General features: G+C 42.4%; 1 protein-coding gene across 2 annotated transcripts in view; it reads left to right on the forward strand.

The window, feature by feature from the left end:
* The window catches only part of LOC111871394, a 326,134-nt gene that overhangs the window by 293,972 nt on the left and 11,241 nt on the right, over positions 1-20,921 (forward strand). For both annotated transcript variants that reach the window (XR_002844013.2, XM_023864483.2), the window contains exons 4-6: positions 7,387-7,611; positions 8,400-8,651; positions 10,886-11,098. Coding sequence is in view for 1 of the 2 variants with exons in the window: in XM_023864483.2 (XP_023720251.1) it covers positions 7,387-7,611; positions 8,400-8,651; positions 10,886-11,098 (690 nt within the window). In the remaining variant the exon portion in view is untranslated. The remainder of the gene's footprint in view (positions 1-7,386; positions 7,612-8,399; positions 8,652-10,885; positions 11,099-20,921) is intronic.

Consider the following 20,921-nt stretch of genomic DNA (forward strand, 5'->3'; position numbering starts at 1 on the left):
GAGAAAACCTGCTGCAGCGCCACTTTGTCCAGCACAAATCCAATTTGACGAGACCCGGGATCGAACCCGGGCCGCCGCGGTGGGAAGCCAGCGACTATCCGCTTGAGCCGCCACCTCTAACCTTACTAAGTGAAGTAAGCTTATTTGCTTTCCCTGTCAACATTTTACTTTTCCCAGGGCTAAACAGCGACCCAGGAATAGCACGAGGAATGTAAATAATGATTCTTGTCGCTGTGCATGTTCTTCGTCCACTTAGAACTTGAACTCCTGATGATAAGCCCTACACACCGTAAGGCGAGAGTCGATTGATATTCGGCGCGGAGGGAAGATGTCTGAATAACAAGAAACACAAAACAAGAAGGGAGTGGGGAAAATTTCACGACGGGAAACTTGGAGGAATTTAACTTTCTCAATATAAGTTATTTGTATTGAACGTTACAGGAGAATTAAAATGAAGTCGTGAAATAACCCAAAGAGTCTTCTATCACTTGCTGCGAAGAAGGAAATTGTAAATTGCTTCGAAACGGTTTTCAAAGCTGCCAAATTACATGGCGTCACATCTTAGAAGGCTGTAATCTTAACCGAAGAGTCAATTATTGTCAGCCAGCCGTAAATTATCTCGTCGCATTTTTTAAAAGACAACATGGCGCCGGGAAGATGATTACAGAGTTCATTAGGAGGGCAATATCTGAGAAGTCCAGAGCATCTCTTGCCGACAGACGATGTGATTGAGTTGCTAATTGATTATCAACAGCCTTAATAAATATGAGCTTGTTACAAACTTATGGCTATTTATTTTTGCTCCATCAATGAAACGTCACCTCGGGTGATTGCTTTAGACCTATCTTCATTAAATGCCAAATACAAAGTAGAAGGTACGAGTTTCGTCCACTGAGGCGCTGTTGCCTTACCTGGGCATTTTCTGCATTCAGTGCTAGTATATTTCTTAGTGAATATCACGATACACTGTCAGTTTAATATGTTATCCTTATCTAGGGTCAAACGGTCTGTGCTTTAAATTCAGAGATACGTCAGCTTCATGTTAACTGATTCCGTGGAGGGGAGTCATTTTAGAGAAACTGTAAGTGGCTCAGATGTTTGTTCTTATGCGATCCAAGGGTTCATTACCGCGGCCGAGCAAGTTGAATCTAGAATACAGCCGCATTCGCCACATCTCTGAGATCCATATTAATATTGTCACGAGTCAGTGATCAAAACGCGAATTTGGATTGTAATTTCGTAACTACAATTAATTATTACATTATTGCTGCTTTACAAAATGTACAATCCCTCCACACTAATCTCTTCAGTCTATCTGCACTAGTGTTTTCTTTCCGTGGCACTACAGCCCCAGTGGGCCTAGGCCTACCTCCATGAACTTCTCCGTTCACTTCGGTTTTTCTAGATCTTACACATTCGGTAGGACTCCTTGGGTGGGTGATCAGCTCGTCGCAAGGCCTCTACCTGTACACAAATACAGAAAAACGCACACATACAAACTTAACATCAATGCCCTGAGTGGGATTCGAACCCACGATCCCGGTTTCCAAGCGAGCGAAGACAGTACATGCCTTAGACCGCTCGGCTACCGTGACCGGAGCACTAGTGTGTACGGGTTTATAATACGGGAACTGTAACAGTTTCACCGAATCACACCCTCCAAATATTACACACAAATAAAGCCTTCTAATCATACTTTAATTCTTCACAGGCCGACTTCTAGTTCTTCAACTACGAACTCCCCATGACTATTTCCTTGCTTCCTTGTTCGCGTGCTTCTGCCGCTTTTATTCGTAACTTCTAGCCGAGGAACGGGCATGGGCCTATAGTAAACGCGTATAACGTGATCACTATCCAGCCAGCCTACTGGCGCGTCGGTCGGATCTACAGAAAATCAATGTCACGTGATAACTATTCACTGTTGTGACGTCGCCGCAGATACGGAAAACACTGCTTCCTCTATTGTTGCGTAACCTAGCAACGGACTGTTTACCAAGAATCTGTCTTCGCGAAAATTTGTTTACCAACACGTCGCCTAGCAATGCGTGTATATGTAACCTACGTCTCCCAAATGACTTCTTCATTTCAGTTTTTCGGATTAAATTTTTAATGCATTTTTATTATCCCTCATTTCTTAACGTCCTTGATCTCAGCACCCTAATAATGTTAGATGAAACTCAGGCCTATAAATTGTGGAGCTCCTCACTATGCTGTGTCCCCCGTCCTCTTTGTGTCCAAATGTCCTCTTCGTCATCTTTTTCCAAGGCACCGTAAATTAGGAAACGGGATAGCGTAGTCGGTGTTGTGACAGGCTGCGGGGTGCACTGTCCACTACTCTGGGTTAAATACTCAGTAGAAGCGAGACATTCTTCTCATCTTCACGGCGTCTAGACCAGCTCTGGGATCCATCCTTGGGAACAAGGGGCTCTTTCCCTGGGAATAAAGAGGGTGAGGCGCGAAGCTGACTAATCACCTCTGCTTACTCTCTAGGTTAAGAAAACCTAGAGCTCTACCTGCATTCCAAATACAGTACATCTTCCAAGCATGGTGCCTAACACGGCCACGCTATAACTCAGGCGGATAGTTGCTGGCTTCTCACTGCGGCGGCCCGAATTCGAGCCCGGGTTTGGTCATGTGGGATTTGTGATGGACAAAGTGGCACTGGGACAGATTTCCTCCGAGTACTTCGGTTTCCCTGCCAATCTTCATTCCATCAATTGCTCCACAATCACCATCATCTATCATCTGGGGCTGGTACAGTAGGACAATATTGACCACAGTCACAAGTGGGCTCAGTCTCACCCCACTGAGAATAATAAAAGAATGGTGACTAACCGACTGAGCTAAAGAACAAGTTTACCCTTCATTTTACCCTTAGAGGGAAAGACCAAGTTCCACATCCGTGTAAAACAATGGGAAAACTGCAAGGTTTGAAGTTCTTAAGGCAGTGACTGTGTAGGTTACTGTCTTCTGGGTTATGATGCCTTATTGCGTGGTAGGTTATCTGCAAATGTTTCGGAGCAACCTGCTGTTTCGGGGTAGAAGAGTCAGGTTATCAGTGCCCAGAAAGAGCTCTCATCTACCCTGAAGACTGAGGCAGCTGTTTCTTCGAGAACCGTGTTAGCCTTGTGTCTACCAGACTGTACAACGTCAGATCACTGAAGACTTTTCAATAAATTAATTGTAGCTTTTTATGCGGATGTAAATATTTACGTTTTTAGATACGAAGTCAACTTTGTGGCAAGATCCTATGTATACCAGATGTTTATATGAAACTGGCTTGCGACTGCTTATGGTCGGGTTGTCATTCTCCTATGCACTTTGTCCACGTGAGTGTCCTCGTTTGTGTAAGTCAGTAATATTAGCTAATGGTGGATGAATTTCTTCGTGTCTGACGCAGAAATCAGGGTAATGGGAGAGCAGGAATATGCCACATAGGCTGGTGCTGCGGTAACGCTCTGGATTTGTGTTCGAGACGTGCTTGGTTCGAATCTCGGCCGGTAAGCCCCTGTGCCGACTTAGGCCAGCCTCTCTAGGTAAATGCAGTAATAAAGCAGCATTTGGCCACTGCCGCTTCCTTCCAAGTCCATTCCTATTCATCATTCATCACCCTAACACTCAGTACTATATAGTCTAGCTGTGAAATCCTTGGGGCACGCGATAGCGTAGTTTGTTGAGACAATATGTTATAAGCCGGAAGGTCGCGGGTGCGATTCCCGATGAGGTCATTAAATTTTTCATCGACCTAATCCTTCCAGTCTCACTATGGCACTGGGGTCGACTCAGCCTCTAACAGAAATGAGTATTAAGACTCTTCCAAGGGGTAAAGAGCAGACGGCGAGTAAGGCTGACAACCTCACTGCCATGTATGAGACGATTGTCTAGAAAATTTGGAAGGCTCGACGTCTCACAACCCTATGGGCCTCCACAGCCTGTTACAGAGATAGGTGCACCTTTCTTATTTTTTTTACTAACGACATTAGATAGACTACAAAACAAGCAGAACCTTAACCCCTTTGTGCCCATGAAGCACTCCACAGGAACACTGTTTACTGCACCCTTCACGAGTGCAGGACTGTACATATAGCTCCTAAGTTTTAAACAAAGTTCTGAAAATGTTACACATAAGTTGGGAGTTTGGCCGCGCCATATCTCAAGCGGTTAGTCGCTGGTTTCCCATCGCGGCGGCCCGGGTTCGATCCCGGGTCTGTTCAAGTGGGATTTGTGATGGACAAAATGGCGCTGGGGCAGGTTTTCTCCGAGTACTTTGGTTTCCCCTGCCAATCTTCATTCCACCAATTGCTCCACAATCACCCTCACCTATCATCTGGCGCTGGTACAATAGGCCAGAAGTGGCCGCAGTACAAGGGACTTAGTCCCACCCCACTAACAATAAAAAAAAGTAATTTTATTCGACCAACATGAATCAAGATTAAATTCACTCTGTAGGATTCAGTGTAAAATTCCAATATCTAATATTTTGTTTAATTTATTTCTTTTTCCCATGGGGTGAGACTGAGTCCACTTGATACTGCGGTCACTGTGTGGCTTACTGTACCAGCCCAAGATGATATATGATGATGAGTGTGGAACAGTTGGTGGAATACAAATTGGCAGGGGTAACCGAAGTACTCGGAGAAAACCTGTCCCAGTGCCACTCTGTCCACCACAAATCCCACATGACCTGATCCGTGCTCGAACCTGGACCGCCGTGGTGGGATACCGGCGACTGACCGTCTGAGCTCTGGCACAGCTCCAGTATCAAATAAGTTGTTGATATTCCCTCGGTGGATTCTGGGATGAAACGTGCCGAAAAACTGACTACCACAGTAACATTTACAATAGGCTCTCTTACTCGGTGGAAAGAACGCACGAAACGAGCAATCAGCATAGCGTTATGAATACGGGTAGCAGCCCGAACCTGATGCATGTGTTATCTTGTGTAACCTAAGCTACGCCTTTACATTTCTGTTAACCGCCTCACACATTTCGTATGATTCGAGGTACGCACAGCGGTGGTTATGAAGACTACTATCTTCTGTGATATGAAGCCGTTTAGTCCACTGAAAGTTAACAGACGTTTCGGAGGAAATTCTTCGACCTTGAAGATGGAGATGTTATGTTCTTCGGAAACGTCGGTTCACTTTCAACGGACTACATGACGTTATAGCCAAGTCAGTTCACAGTTGAACTTCTCTTCGTCCAGAACAGAATTTTATCTCGATAGACTATTTTTTTTCCTTGGCACTACAGCCCCAGTGGGCCTAGGCCTACCTCCATGAACTTCTCCGTTCACTTCGGTTTTTCTAGATCTTACACATTCGGTAGGACTCCATGAGCGGGTGATCAGCTCGTCGCAAGGCCTCTACCTTTACATAAACACAGAAGAACGCACACACACAAACTAAAGATCCATGCCCTGAGTGGGATTCGAACCCACGATCCCGGTTTCCAAGTGAGCGAAGACAGTATATGCCTTAGACCGCTCGGCTACCGTGACCGGCCTCGATAGACTATACTCAAACTAAATAAACGCATCTCACTACAGACTAAGTGAGACTAATATCATTAATGAGTTATCATCCTCTGAGCTGAGGGTGCACAATGAACATTTTATATAGTGAGAGGGAGAGGAAAGAATGCAGGGACTTGGTTTATGTTGAACAGGGTTACTTCTGGAGAGATAGAGAGAGAAACTAAATAAAAGTAGATGAAGTGAGAGGGAGTGAGGGGGGAGAGAAGGGATGAAAAGGGATTTGGGTGGATAGAGAAACGAAAAGAAATTCCCATTACAAAGTCAGCAGAGTTTAAACCCTGTCAGTATTTGTTAGGGTGAGGGTGTGAATTGAAGAAAGGTAAAGTTCCCGGTGAAGTTGGCAGTGTTCTCGCCGAAGGAAAGAGAGTTTCCTTTCTGTCAAATTTCGTGCCCTTCTGACTGTATCTAATGGAACCGGACTTTTCTATACTCAGCCTCGACTTAGTTACTTGAATTTAAATTGTAAATTTACTTGATTGTCCTAAAGAAAATCTAAACCGCAGCCTGTGACTTTCATAACGTCTCTAACATTTGTTTATTTACTTTTGAATCGATACGTAATTTAACGTAAAATTATGTTATGCTTCTTGTTTCGCGCATGAAGTATAAGCGTATTATGTTATATTATGTTATGGTATGTTATGTACCAATTCTTGTAGGACACTCTGTTTTAATAAGCATCAAGATCCATCAAATGCATAAATTCTGTATTTAAAAACCTTTACATGTATAATAAACACATGTTTAAAAAATGATTTCTGCCGTTAGAAATCAAGATTATAGGTTAGAAATAAAGGAAAGAACCCGTAGAAGCATGCCCATGAAACTTCTGTCACTTTAATCAACAGAGACACACGTCTGTATATGTTGGTCCTGCTTCCTCTGCTACAAAGACCACTTTGTTGATTTGTTGGTTGAATATTATGGTCGAACTGCGGATTCTGTTCCCTCTTAGATGGGTTCAAATTTCGAAGGAATAAATTTCTGTGTGGAAACCAGAACACTACGACAAGTAGAAGAGATGGAGAATTTGTCAAATACTTTTTTCTTTTATAGTTTGGACTGAGATTTATGGAGGGAAGGAAGGCGCTGGAACGAAAGAGTGGATTGCCGTGCTCACGGCAAATATAAACTTAGCGCAGATATATCATTGTTCGTTTCTGTTCCTTGCGGTTTCATTCCGGAAAATTGAAACCCACGATATTTGATTCCTACTTCGTGCCTGGTAAACAGTGTTAAAATATTCGCCGCAGATGAAATCTCAAGAGAGTTAAGGGAAGAGAGGCCTAGGATTAGATAGGAAAATGCTAAATTTAATCATATTTTAACATACCCATTGCTAGGCAACAGCCCGGCTTAAGTGCGTGACAAACAGTGGCGGGATCCGAAGCTGACAGTTATTGTAGGAGTAGAGAACAGCAGTTAGAAGAAAACTGGGTTGAACCCTCGGAATTGGCAGCTGCAGGAAATGGCAAGACTTCATAGTGTTTTGAAATGATAGTTTCTATGGTAAATCCGTTGCCGGGAAACTGATAGCGTGCCCTCATGATCTGTGAAGTGGGTAGATTAGCGATGGCTCTGTAATTGATTTTGATTAAGAGAGATTGTAAACGAAGATGTTAATAAAATCGTTCAATCCAGAACCCGTTATTATTAGTCACGAGACCCCACATATGTGACAACACGTTATAATTCTGTGTGTAGGAGTAGGTTTCTTTCAAGGATTTGAAGTTAGGGTTCACTGGCAGGCTTTTGCGAACGTGGCACCGAACTGTAAGAATTCTCCAGTCCACGAGTTTTTCTTGACCAGTTTATGGACTAACAGGTTTCCATGTTTTCTCTGGTTGCAGTTCCCTGGGTGTCAGCAAGCCTGCCGCTTCCACAGGGAGACCGCTGGGAAGCAGATGCAGCAGACGCAACCCGTGATACACACCCGTGGCGACGAGGTCATAAAACTAAACGGAGCCGTTGTGCGCTGGCCTCGACCCCCGACCACCAGTCCCAGCAGCCCATTGGTATATGTGGTGATGAGACGCCAGGCGGGCACATCGTCCGGCTGGCGCCAGATTTCGCAGGTTGGTGCACTAAGTGGTTGTACTGTTTGCGTGTATATGTACTCACGGAGCTGAGCCTTTCATGAGAAACCGCCAATTGTGTAGCTACTCAAGAACTTCCCAGTATTTTATGGAACCCACAAGTACATTATCGTGTTCACAAGAGCCCTCCACTGGTCCCTATCCTGAGTCAGATCAATCCAGTTCAAGCCATCTTATCTTATCTCTCCTAGATTCATTTTAATATTATTCTCCCACCCACATATTGGACATCCTAGTGGTTTCTTGACTTCCGGCTTTCCCACCAATATCCTATATGCATTCCTCTTCTACCAATTCGTGGTGCATGTCCTGCCCACCTCATCATTGACTTGATCATTCTAATTTTACTTGGGGAAGAGTACAAGTTATGAAACTCCTCATTATGCAGTTTTCTCCAACCTCCTGTCACTTCATCCCTCTTCGGTCCAAATATTTTCCTCAACGCCCTGTTCTCAAACACCCTCAGTCTGTGTTCCTCCCTTAATGTCAGAGACCAAGTTTCGCACCCATACAGAACTACAGGCAAAATTATAGTTTTCTATATTCTAATTTATATATATATGTAATCATATTAATTACTACAATACTGTAAACGTAGTTATATGGATATAACTGGCTCAGGATGATAATCCCTGGCAGGCTTTCTTAGTAGAAGTGTTCAGCATTTCTTGCTACTGGTAATTGTTGTGTTATTCACGACGTGTGTGGTGTGTTAGTGTGGACTCGTTAAAACTGTCCGGCGTGTTGACTGTCCCGCTCTGCTACAGACCGTGGATCTGACGGCTCGGCTGCCAGCTGCAGAGAGCAGCAACCTGGGATCTGCAACCATCAGGGTCCTCGTAGTTGATCCAGAAGGTCTCGTCACCATCTACAGCCCAATGTCGCCCTCTGAATCAGTTTCTTCAGCGGTTGCAATAGGAAGTGACGTCAGGAGCAAGGTTATTAACAAGGTCATGGCAGGACATCGCAAGAAGATCAACACAGAGGTCACCCCGACTACAACCAAGTCTCCCACAGCGGTAAGTAGACAATACGAGACACCACTACTTGCACCATATAACCCATCCATGCATATAAGAAGAGCTTCCATTTAATTTGAATCAATATTTTCCTTCTTAAGTTAGCTTGCTTACAGGGCCGCGCCATAGCTCAAGCGGTTAGTCTCTGGCTTCCCACCGCGGTGGCCCAGGTTCTATCCCGGGTCTGGTCAAGTGGGATTTCTGGTGGACAAGGTGGCGCTGGGGCAGGTTTTCTCCGAGTATTTCGGTTTCCCCTGCCAATCTTCATTCCACCAGTTGCTCCACAATCACCCTCACCTATCATCTGGGGCTGGTACAATAGGCCAGAAATGGCCGTAGTGCAAGGGACTTAGTCCCACCCCACTAGCAATAAAAAAAATAGCTTGCTTACGGGATGTTGGTAGATCATTTGACTCCCCCTAACAGCATTTGAACCAAAGGATGGACTTTGGTGAATTCTTATCTCAGTTTTGCACTTTTATTCCGCACAATGAAGCTTGCCAACTTGGCATCCAGACTATTACGTGGTGATACATCGTAGAAATATGTGTAACATTGTGAAGGCCAGGAAAAGGAAAAGCAAAATGGCGGCAGCGCGATATTTGTGAATTATCTATCTTTCCTTTTTGAATTTTTGGAACTAAGCATGTGAAGCCATGTATCGAGATTCATCGTTATCATAAAAAGGCAGATCTGTCCCTGTAACAGGCCGTGAAAGCCCATAGGGTTGTGAGAAGTGAAAGCTCCCACATTTTCTCTAGACAGTCGGCTCACAGATCGCACACCGGCCGACCTTTACCTCCCATGAAGATTTCTGGCACACATTTCTGTTGGAAGCTGAGTGAACCCCAAGGCCATAGTGCGGCTGAAAAGATTATGTGAAATAAAATTCCAATAACCTCATCGACAATCGAACAGCGTCCTTCCGGCTTGTAGCATAGCTCAACCAACTACGCTACCGCGTGCCGTCATCGTTATCGTATCTACACACACATATATGTGTGTGTGTGTGTGAAACGGTCTTATATTCAAAATTACAGAAATTGTATTGTTTCGAAATTTTAAGCTTTTATAAAACAATTTAACATAGTGACGATCTGCCCTAGCAAAAAAAAAAGTAAAGTTATCCTATGCTTAATTTATTAAGCACCACGCTGTCCTAGTAGATATACAAAAGAAGCTGGAAAATATGTACATAATTAGCAATTCATTCTAGTGGGTTTATCCATTTTCTTAATTATGCAAATTGTAATATGTAACACTTGTAGATGCACAGTCGATTATATTTTAATTAAATATATGTTTTATGCATACATACCCATAAATTGATGTGCGTATAAGCCTCGTTTAATTAGTATAGAAAATAAAAGACTTCACTGACTTCCAAAAGAAAATTTATGGAAAAGTGTGTATTGGACATTAAAATGTGCACTCCATGTTTTTTTTACAAATTCTTTCTAATGTTTTTTCACTATGCTAAAATATTTAGTGATGTGGGCTCGAATTTAGCATAAGAGTGTGTATAGGCCTTAATGCATATTATCCGGTTTTTTTGCCAGATTTTTACCGAAACTTAAAATATATCGACAAAATTTAATAACAATCCCCAGTGTCATTTTTCGAGGAAAGAAATTCAACGCTTCTTATCCTACACAGTGAAGCATTTGCAGGAAGGGAGATCTCTTGTTTAGCTCCCACAGCTGAGATTTGGTGCTTATATCTTTAAAGTGTACCCAGGTAGTTTATGGCCTAGGATCGTTAGAATACCCATCTGAATGCGTACATACACTAGTATGTGGCCATGGTAACTGGATGAGGTTAATACAGTGCAGAAGATGGGCAGTGATACCGAACAAGTAGTTCAACACATTTACGTATAGCGCTTGCCTTTCAACTGCTGCCCAATACGTACGCAACAGAGATTTGATATTGTGTTTTAAGTTACAAGATTTCTGTCCAGATGTCGTTTCTGAGAGTGACGGCCATTTGAAATGTATGAACGATGATGAATGAATGATAATAATAATAATAATAATAATAATAATAATAAATGCCTCTCAGTGAATGGTCGTTACGATAAAATGACAATTGGTTGGTGTGTTGTAGTCATTATGATGTGTCGTCCCACAGAATTTCTGCCGAAACATTTGGTCACTGTTACTGTAGCGCAGTAAATTGATTCTTATGCAGAACTTAAACTCATGAAAAATTATGTTTTTTTTTTTATGTTTCAGCACAAAATTGGTGGTACGTGGGAACTCCGAGAGGTGTCTCTGATTCACCAGAAAGTACTGGTCATTGCAGAGGTCGCCTGGGAACCGCGAGTAACCCGAGGAGTTTATCTCGTCACTTGGGAGGTGGACGGAGGAGGTCTTAAAGGAAACCTCTTTACCGATTCCACGTGTGTTACACTGTCTTTGTGGCCTGACACCATATACCATATTCAGGTAAGTGAAAGAACAAGAACTGCGTTGTAGAGTTGCTGGACAATTAACTGTGCCAGCTGTTGTACTATGCAGCGCGCTTATAACGGAATCCAACGGTGTTCGAATATTTTCTCATTTTGAGACAAGAGTTCCATTCAACTCATAGTTACTTAGGAAAAAGCAGTTATGTAATATATGTATAGGCCTTGTTTCTGTAATTCGAATAATGAATCCAACCAAGTGAAATAACTATCTCTGATACTGAAATGACTGAATGATTATAGAGAACGGGCAAGATAAGCTTATATAATGTCACTAACAGTTATTTGAATGCGATGTTCATTCGGTAACGCGCCGTCTGACTCCTGCGACATTTCAAAATGAACCCTTATGACTGACAGTGTTTCTGGGAACTGTCTTGCAAATTATTAGTACCACATTACTCTGGGTGCCTCTGGTATCCCAAAATGAAGCCCCTTAGTTCCGGGAACATGGTAAAACCATACTGACCAAATATCTGGTGGATAGGAAGCATGTTCCAACACCGATTTTGGAGAGTTCTAGCTTCTGGAATTTAATGCAGTTTAAGCCATTTGAATGTCAACCGACGTTTCATATGAACCTATCGCCTCCATCTTAAAGGTCGAAAAATAAGCCGAAACGTCGGTTGACTTTCAGTGGACTACTCTGCGTTATATTCCAGAAGATAGAAGTTTCCATTGCCGGTCACGGTAGCCGAGCGGTCTAAGGCATGTACTGTCTTCGTTCGCTTGGAAACCGGGATCGTGGGTTCGAACCCCACTCAGGGCATGGATGTTTAATTTGTGTGTGTGCATTTTTCTGTGTTTGTGTACAGATAGAGGCCTTGCGACTAGCTGATCATCCGCCCAAGGAGTCCTACCGAATGTGTAAGATCTAGAAAAACCGAAGTGAACGGAGAAGTTCATGGAGGTAGGCCTAGGCCCACTGGGGCTGTAGTGCCAATGAAAAAAAAAAAATTTTCCATTACCACCGGTGTGTGAACCTCAAATCCCAAATAATGCCTTTGTTTTATTGGGGGAGGGGGTCGAAATATCTTTGGCTTAAGCGCCCAGTCATAATGTAAATTGTTATGGTATAAAATTCACTTTTTGGACACAATATTTGACAATATTTTACTAACGCGTCCCCATTAATACTTTAAAATATTTGGTTGGTTCGTTCGATGTTTTGGAGGAGCAAATTAGGAATGAAGATTTCAATTAATATCAATAAAGCAAATCAACATGATTTTAAATATTTATTGGAGATCTACGGTTTTATCAACCTCGGATATTCTAAAATTCTCGGTTGAAGACTCGTTTCTGGCCTGTACTTTATGTCCCAGGTCTCGTGACAAGCCTTGATCTTGTTCAAAATATCAGGTTCTTTCAACAGCCATGTTGGGAGATCTCAACAGAAGTATTTTCTCTTAATTTTCTGGCCAGGAAGACAGCATGTCAATACTGAAGCCACGAAGTGCAGTTATATTACGTTGAGTAACACACCCAAACTCATTAGTGCTGACAGCTGCTGCACGGAAAGAGCAGTGCACTTGTTCTCATGTCTTGTACACTTACTGAGCAGTACACATTTTCAGTTTTCGTTCTTACTTCTTGTCCCTCTCCAGCAGTCCGGTCAAGCAATCCATGCATTTTTATTTTCCAATGGCCGAGCGTAATTCATTCGAATCTGTGGAGAACATCTTCCGCCTGGGGAAAATTCCTTGAATCACAACACTGATTGGCAAAAACACACATTCGTAGAGAACCGTATCAGAATGGATTCATATATTTTCTTATTCAGCTCTAAATATTTCCATTTATGAAAGGTAATTTTACGTTGGTTTTCGCCGTCGCGTAATTCTCGTAATCCTTTGAACCCGGATTCCGTTTCTAAGAGGGTTTACTGCATTTCATTGTGAGATCCAATTCCCTTTCATTAATACATTACTTACATGTCGTCAGATTCAATACTACAATTTTAACATTTCAGACCAATATATTTTGTCTAATCATTGCCCATCATCAAGGTTTCAGCTATGTAAAATATGTTACAAATTTATATAACTGGTTACATGGGTTCTAGTAATCCTTTCTACATACATGCTCTAGTTACGTTGCTGTTGTTATACCATAAATATATTATAAACCGTTAAAACTTCTCTCCTTCTTTAAAAGAATTAAATTATTTTATAAAGGCCTGTTGAGTACAGGGTTCTTTAAGCTTACTTAAGTCCATCACATAATACTATTTTATACATAACTCGTTATTTATTGGCCATAACCCTATCAACGGAATTGTTGTGTTTAGTACATAGATCGGTGGGAAAGCCAGAAGGAAAGAGACCGCAGGGACGACAGGTGAGTGGACAATATTAGAATGGATCTAGAGAGATAGGATATGATGGGACGGATTGGATAGATCTGGCTCAGGATAAGGACCAGTGGAAGGCTCTTGTGAACACGGTAATGAACCTTCAAGTTCCATAAAATGCTGGGAAATTCTTTAGTAGCTGCAGAATTGGCGGCTCCTCCAGAAGGGCTCAGCTCCATGAGTAAGTAAGTAAGTACGAGTAGTACATAGATCAGCTCTTAGTTGTTTAAATGATGGCTATGGCTGATCGAGTCCGTTTTGACTCTAAGCTCAAAAACTAAATACGCGTTATATTTGATATAAGGACTGTAATAACTAGATTTTCGAAACCTGGAATATCTGAAAGACGAAATTAATTATTTTGTCACAAGCAGCAAGAATAAGACTGCAGAGACTACTATATACATAGGTGTATGGGAAAATTCCCGGGCTAGGTAAAAAAAAATATAATACTGGGTTAACTTACTCAATTTTGGCTGCAATCTCCTTCAAAATAGTCTCCTTTGGAACGTATACAGCAATCCCTTTTTTTTATCTTCTCTCTTTCCACGTTTCAAAAGCACTGTGGAAGTAATTTTCCTTCATGCCGTCGAGTGCCGCCTGTGATTCCCTTTGGATGTGAGACACTGTTTCAAAACGTCGTCCCTTCAGTTTCATTTTCAGTTTGGGAAAGAAAGCGAAATCACAGGGGCTAAGTCGGCAAGTAAGGAGGATGAAGAATGATAATCATGCTGTTGTTAGTCACAAACTCTGTGGTTTTCCGGGACATATGGGCAGGCGCGTTGACATGATTAAGGAGCAGTGTGGCGCATGTACAAATTTTCTGTTAGGATCTCCTGGTAAACTCCATAAATGATCCCAAAGGTGTCTGCGAGCTCATGGATTGTTCGGCGACTGTCTATGTGCATGAGTTCCCGAATTTTTTCAACGCTTTCTGTCGTTTTGCTGGTGCTTGGTCGCCTTGAAATTTCGTCATCCCCAACTGACACTCTGCCGGCCTTGAAACGTGAATTCCATTCAGAAACAGCTGTCCGGCCTAAAGAATGTTTTCCAAAGGCCTCACAAAGCATTCGAAGGGTTTCGGTAGTGGATTTACGGAGCTTCACGCAAAACTTGATACAGACACGTTCCTCGATTTTGCCATCCATCGCAGACAAAACGAAACACGAAGTCGAAAAAGCCCTCGTGTAAAATAATGCTCGTTTACAGCGCGGTGTCACGTGGCAGACTGATGCAATGGGTTTGCGAAAATGTGACCTTGGCCTCCCCTCTAATCTTTCGCCGAGGAAGTAACAACAATAACAGTCCGGGAACTTGGACCCAACGGGATAAAGGATGAGAACGGTGATCTGCTTTGAAGGTTCGCACAACATTTTGAATACATGCAAGAATTATTTCCCTTGGCTACTGAATGGACGTGGGCATAGTGAACCTGTGGAACCTGCTTGCAGCTGAGCCGTTAGTAAGAGAGCCTAACCTTTTGAGATTGATATCACTATTGCAAATTCGAAGAGATGTAAATCGTCAAGAGAAACTGATTCCAGGAAGCGTTGAAACACTAATTCTGAGATCCATAAACTCATTGATTGTGTTAGGAATAAGGGAGAATTGTCTCAGCAGTGAAAGGAGCCTCTAATTGTACCTACTTAGGAGGTGAATGATAAATTTGGAAGTAATAATTTTCGAGACATGCCACTGTTAGCAACTCCATATAAAATTCTAATGTCCCTTTCTTTTTTTTAAAGAAAGTTCTTTCGAGGTATTACCAAGCTGTGCACTGGATCTTTTTGCAGAACCTATTTAAGATTATAATTTCAGAGCAGAAACACATTTAAAATTATTGGTGATGTCTGCAGGAAATTGGGACATTTCTCTGAGCCTTTTATATCACAAGGTTGTTGTATATAGCATACCAGTGCTCTAAATCTGATCAGCGCCACTGTGATAATACATTATTTTTTTATCCAGTTGTTCATGCAATGGACGTTTTAAAACGAAGACCAAAATCAATTTTGAACACTAAATAGTAGTATTTTATTAATTACTGGGGCGGTCCACACTCATCTTTTCCGTAAATGACACGCGCACAGCTGGCAGTAGACCTATTGAATGGCGTAACACAGTTCCCTTTAAATATGTACTGCATTTCACACACGCATGTCTGCTAGCCAAAACACCCGCGCATTGCCTGGGATCTTCTTTTAATAATCTGAATTCACATCATGGAATTGCCTATTTATTACGTCGCACAATTCAATAAACAGTAATATGATAACCAATGTAACCTCCTAACTGACAGGCGAAAATTAGGATACTGCAAGATAAGCAAAAGGAAAGTTGTCCCTATGCTTAATTAATTATGCACCAAGTCATGAAGTCATATGGGAGAGTGGAGGTATAGCTCCCTCACTCTTGATCTCTGCACTAGATGGAAGTTAGTGGTCAGCATCTTCTTACTTGTGAATACCTAAATCCAGGTTCCATAAAAGAAAACGCGTTTATTCTCAGAACTTTTCTGTTATTTACGGTTGTAACGACGCCTGGTACAAAGTCTTGTAAATACCAAGTCGATCGTTGTATGCATTGTACCACATATGCATGTGGTTTATTTTTCTGTATTGATGTTAGATTCACAGTTGATTTTCTTTGCGTCCAAACTGCGTCTCCTGTGTTTTCTGAAAAACATGTTAGGCCCGCTGCTTAACATGTCACTCATGTGGTACCCCGTTGTGCGGTCCCTTACTGTAGGCTTGCATGGCCCGTTACGGTCAGCTGAGAACATGGATTGCAAATATAGGCGAAACTCTACTTACGAAATTTCAAGAAACGAACAATTCATATTTACGAACATTAACTAAATTCATGGAGCTGTGCCCTTCTTGAGAAGTCGGCAGTTATGCACTTACTCAAGAACTTCCCAACACTTTATGGAACCCGAAGGTTCATTACCGTGTTCACAAGAGCCCTCTACTGACCCCTATCCTGAGCCAAATCACTCCTGTCGTTAGAATCCCACCCCATCTCTCTAAGATCCATACTACTCACCCGTCCACATCTTGGTCTTCCTAGTGGCCTCTTTCCTTCTGATTTTACTATAAATATCTTATGTACATTCATAGCCCCATGTTCGTTCTATATGCCCTGCCCACCTAATCCTTATGGGGGAAAATGTTTCCAACTTACAAACACATTATATTGGGGTTCGCCTATAATTCAAAACAAAGTTTTACCGATCGAAGTACTTACAGGTACCATGCATACCGGCACAGTAGGTCCCGGTGAACGTTAGGGATCTATCGATAGAATCCTGTGTTGTACGTATTACTCGTCTAAAGGCCTGTTGTTACAGTAAATAAAGTTGCTGTATAGGAGTTGAGATTATGTCTTGAACGCCGTGTAGTCCGTTGAAGATCATCCAACGTTTCGAGGGAACACACTGCCTCCAATTTCAGGGTGGAAGAATAAGACGGCAGTATACCCAACTCCCGAAGCGCTGTGTATAAGAAACGTATCTCAGATAATGATTAGTAGAAAATACTCGAAGAAGTAAGTTCTGAAGTTATGAGTTACATTGAACTGGTCCAGAATTGTGTCCGGGGCACAGGGCTTTGTGTAGGCTATGTTCAGACTTAGTACTTTTATGTCAGAGCCCTAGTAATGTTAATAATGTAGTGGCAGAGAGCTCAGTATCTCGTGCCTCGGTGATGAATGGTATGTATGACATCACTGCCATAATCCGCTGCCACAGATGATTACTACCATCGGCAGAACAACTCCATGTTAAACGATGAGGAACTCTGATAATTGCGGCAGCGCGTATCCCATTTACGGTTTGTCACCAGAAATCAAATAGACTTCGTGAATGGGCAACGGCACAGCTTCCTGAAACAACCTTCATGAATGAGTAGAATGAAATCTGCCATCTGTACTCCTAGTGAAGGCATATAGAGGAGGTATTGCCAGGGCCTTCGTGTTTCATCTGATAAACTACTCGACGAATTTTGATAAAATTTGCTTTTGATGCCTACACTCCGATCTAGAAAATCGAGATTAACGGCCGTGGGAATCGTTGCGTTGATCACGCGACGACCGCTATCCGCTAAAGTTGACACTAACTTCGCCGACAAGCGGCGGTCGCTCGGTCGGTATAGTTCGCTTGCGGACTACAGGCCACGGAGTTTGTTTTCTTTGTTTTTTGAGGCCTACACTGAATATTATCTATCGATAGCTCAGCGGGCATAGTGATGAGGTGCGGGTTGGACAGACGGGGTTCAATTGCCGGCAGAAGCAAGAGGTTTCCTCTTCCCCATAGCGTCTAGGTCGGTTCTGGGACGTACCCAGCCTCCTACCCAATGGGTGCTGGGGACTTTTTTTACCGGGGAAAATTGGCCGGGGCGTCAAACTGACCACTAACCTCATCTACTGCCGAAGAGTTGAAGAAGGAGATATACCTGTTTACCCCCATATCTTTTTGGCGTGATAGGCAATTAAGTAAACACAGAGATAACTGTACCTTTACCTTACATATAGGTCTATTTAAGCAAATAAAAATATACTTATTATTATTTCGGGATATGTTTCCCTAAACGCTGTTTTTAGCGCGTTCAGACTTCGATACAACTGAGTTTGGAGAGATCTTCAGCAAAATTTCGTACGTCAAACCAAAATTGCGTTACGTCTGTAGGAAATGAAAAGAAATATACATCATCTAGTGGCGCCAATGCTTATACTTGCTTCAATATCTCGTTCTTGTTAGTATTTGTTTGTTTTTCTTACGGTTGCAGTACTTTCACCATAATATATGAGAAAATAAAACGAATAGACTGGTTTCCTCCTTTCTTTTTTTTCGTTGTTTCTCTCTTCCTTTGTTTCTCATTTTTCTTCCTTCTTCCTTTCAACTTTGTGTTCGTCCCTCTGCATTAGTTTGACCCCCTGCCTCCTCGCATGTCGCTTCAGAACACGAAGAGTGTTTTTACAGCCCACATGGACATTCTTCTTGATTTGAAATACGTATACGGTACGTTGTGGCGATGTTGGAGTAAATTTTGTGGTCTGTAACGCCTCTAGACAATGCATTTGCAGATAGAGGCCAGCCAAGCGGAATCCAGGGTCAGTGGTGGAGTGGTGGTTCAGGTTTATGCATATTTAGCCTTATTTCCTGGAAGAGATATTTGCTTTTATTGTTTCCTTGAATGAAAAATAAAATGGCGTAACCTTGATTATTCAAGAATTTCAAAGAGTACGTATGTTTACTTGAAATAGAATCCGTTCTTGCACTTTTTATGAAATTAAGCAAGTTTCTAGCCTTCCTTTCTTCTGAAATTAAGAATATTTGTAATATCCATACTGAATACGTAATGATTCTAAGATTTTTATGGGAGTCTCTAGCCTTTGTTCTTGAAATTAAGAGCTATCTAACCTTAGACATATTATCTTAAAAGGATGCTTTGAAAGATTCGAGTTGGCCGCGCCATAGCTCAAGCGGTTAGTCGCTGGCTTCCCTCCGCGGCGGCCCGGGTTCAATCCCGGCTCTGGTCAAGTGGGATTTGTGGTGGACAAAATGGCGCTGGGGCGGGTTTTCTCATAGTACTTCGGTTTCCCTTGCCAATCTTCATTCCACCAAATTCTTCATCATCATAATCATCCGGGGCCAATCAGTGGCCGCCGTGTCGAGTGGACCCAGTTCGACTCCACCCCCAACTAAGCGAATTAAAAGAAAATAATTAAATTAAGATTCAAGTTACTTCTAAATTATATTCGCAATTTACACATGGCTCTGTGAGTTGAAAAGCATATGAACAGTCAAGCATAAACACTGGATCCTTATACAGCTCACCGGAGTGAGGGCAGTATTCTGAAACAACGATAATCTCTTCTTGTAGGTGCATGTTCTCATATGCTTTTTTACACTGACTCTGCAACCCCCGTGGGCCCTGGCCTCTGATTCTTCAGTTTTATGATCATTTTACTGACGGTAGGACTCCTTGGACGAGTGATCAGCTCGTCGCAAGGCCTCTACCTAAACACATGGCAACACAGACCCAGAATAAACACATACCAAACATCCATGCTTTGTGTGGGATTGGAACCCACGATCGTTGCTTCTTAGCGAGCGAAGGCAGCGGTGTAAGGTATGTGCCTTTGACTACTCGGCTACCGTAAACGGCGATCTCATATGTGCAGGGGTTTTATTCTCAATAATATATTGACGCTGTTGAACGCTGTTTAATAGCTTTGTGACTAAATAAGGTAGAGTTATTCTAATAAGTTACTAGTTCCGCAGCTTGTCGGGAAATTTCCACCACAGAACGGCGCTGCTGCCCGGCTTCGAACCACAGGTACGCACTGGTACATACGTATAGTTATAATATCCCCGGGTGTGGCCAGGTGCGATTGATGCTGTAGTAGGGGAAGCGGGCGTTTTTGGCGTATTGTTGTCTCGGCAGGTATAGAGGGAACGTGCAATTAAAGATAACTTTCTGATTAGCACATTGTCACGTTCTTCTTATGGTGAATCTTTTTCTTCGGGCTTAAGAGACAAGAATGCAGATGAACTGTGTTTAAACGCGATAATCGCGCCCGTGGATAATATATAGCACGTTTGTGGGATTCCCCAGCGAGATAAGTCTGATTAATCAGAATACACATCCGCTTATCGAAATTGACGGTACGATTGTTATAAGCATTTGGGGAGGCGCGTGAACCCAATCAGAAGTTCTTACTTGAACTGGGATTTCGGCAAGTCCCACCTAGCGAGTTTATTTAAATTGTTTTTATTTGAAACCTCACCACCATCTGTGAGCCGATTATCTAGATAATGTGGGACCCTGAACGTCTCACAACCCTATGGGCCCCCATGGCCTGTTACAGGGATAGCTTTACTTTTTTACCTTATGCATCCATAGTTTCAGTCTGGTATACTTTTTACGACCTGTGCCACCAACACTTGTACTTTTAGTAGAGTTAAACCATCTCAGTTATAAGAAGGTGAGCGTTACGGTGTACTAATTGAATACATGTGATATTCATCGCGTGACTGTGAACGTAATAATTTGATCACACATCTATTAATTAAGTATCGAACTGTTACCGACTGCTTGAAATCACAGTGTCCTGACCTGTGCAATTCCTTGACGTACTGCGTCCACTGAGATTCACACGCAATGTTCCCTAAGATAAACCTTGCTCTACCGAATTCATTGATTAGCCTATTGAGAAACGGCGTTGGATCCAGAAGATTGACTCTCGGGTGGGTCGGCTACAGAAGGTATGGCGCCCAAAGCGGTGGACTACATAAAGTAGGATAAGGTGGACTGGGCGTGTAGCATGCGAGCCATGAGGAATATTTGTGTATATAAAATAATTTAATCGGAAAATATGAAGGTAGCATGCAATTTGTGAGACCTAGGTATGGATAATATGAAGTGAATATTAAGACATAAGGTGTGAG

This window comes from Cryptotermes secundus, unplaced genomic scaffold (genome assembly GCF_002891405.2).
Source record: "Cryptotermes secundus unplaced genomic scaffold, Csec_1.0 scaffold194, whole genome shotgun sequence".
Lineage (NCBI taxonomy): Eukaryota > Metazoa > Arthropoda > Insecta > Blattodea > Kalotermitidae > Cryptotermes > Cryptotermes secundus.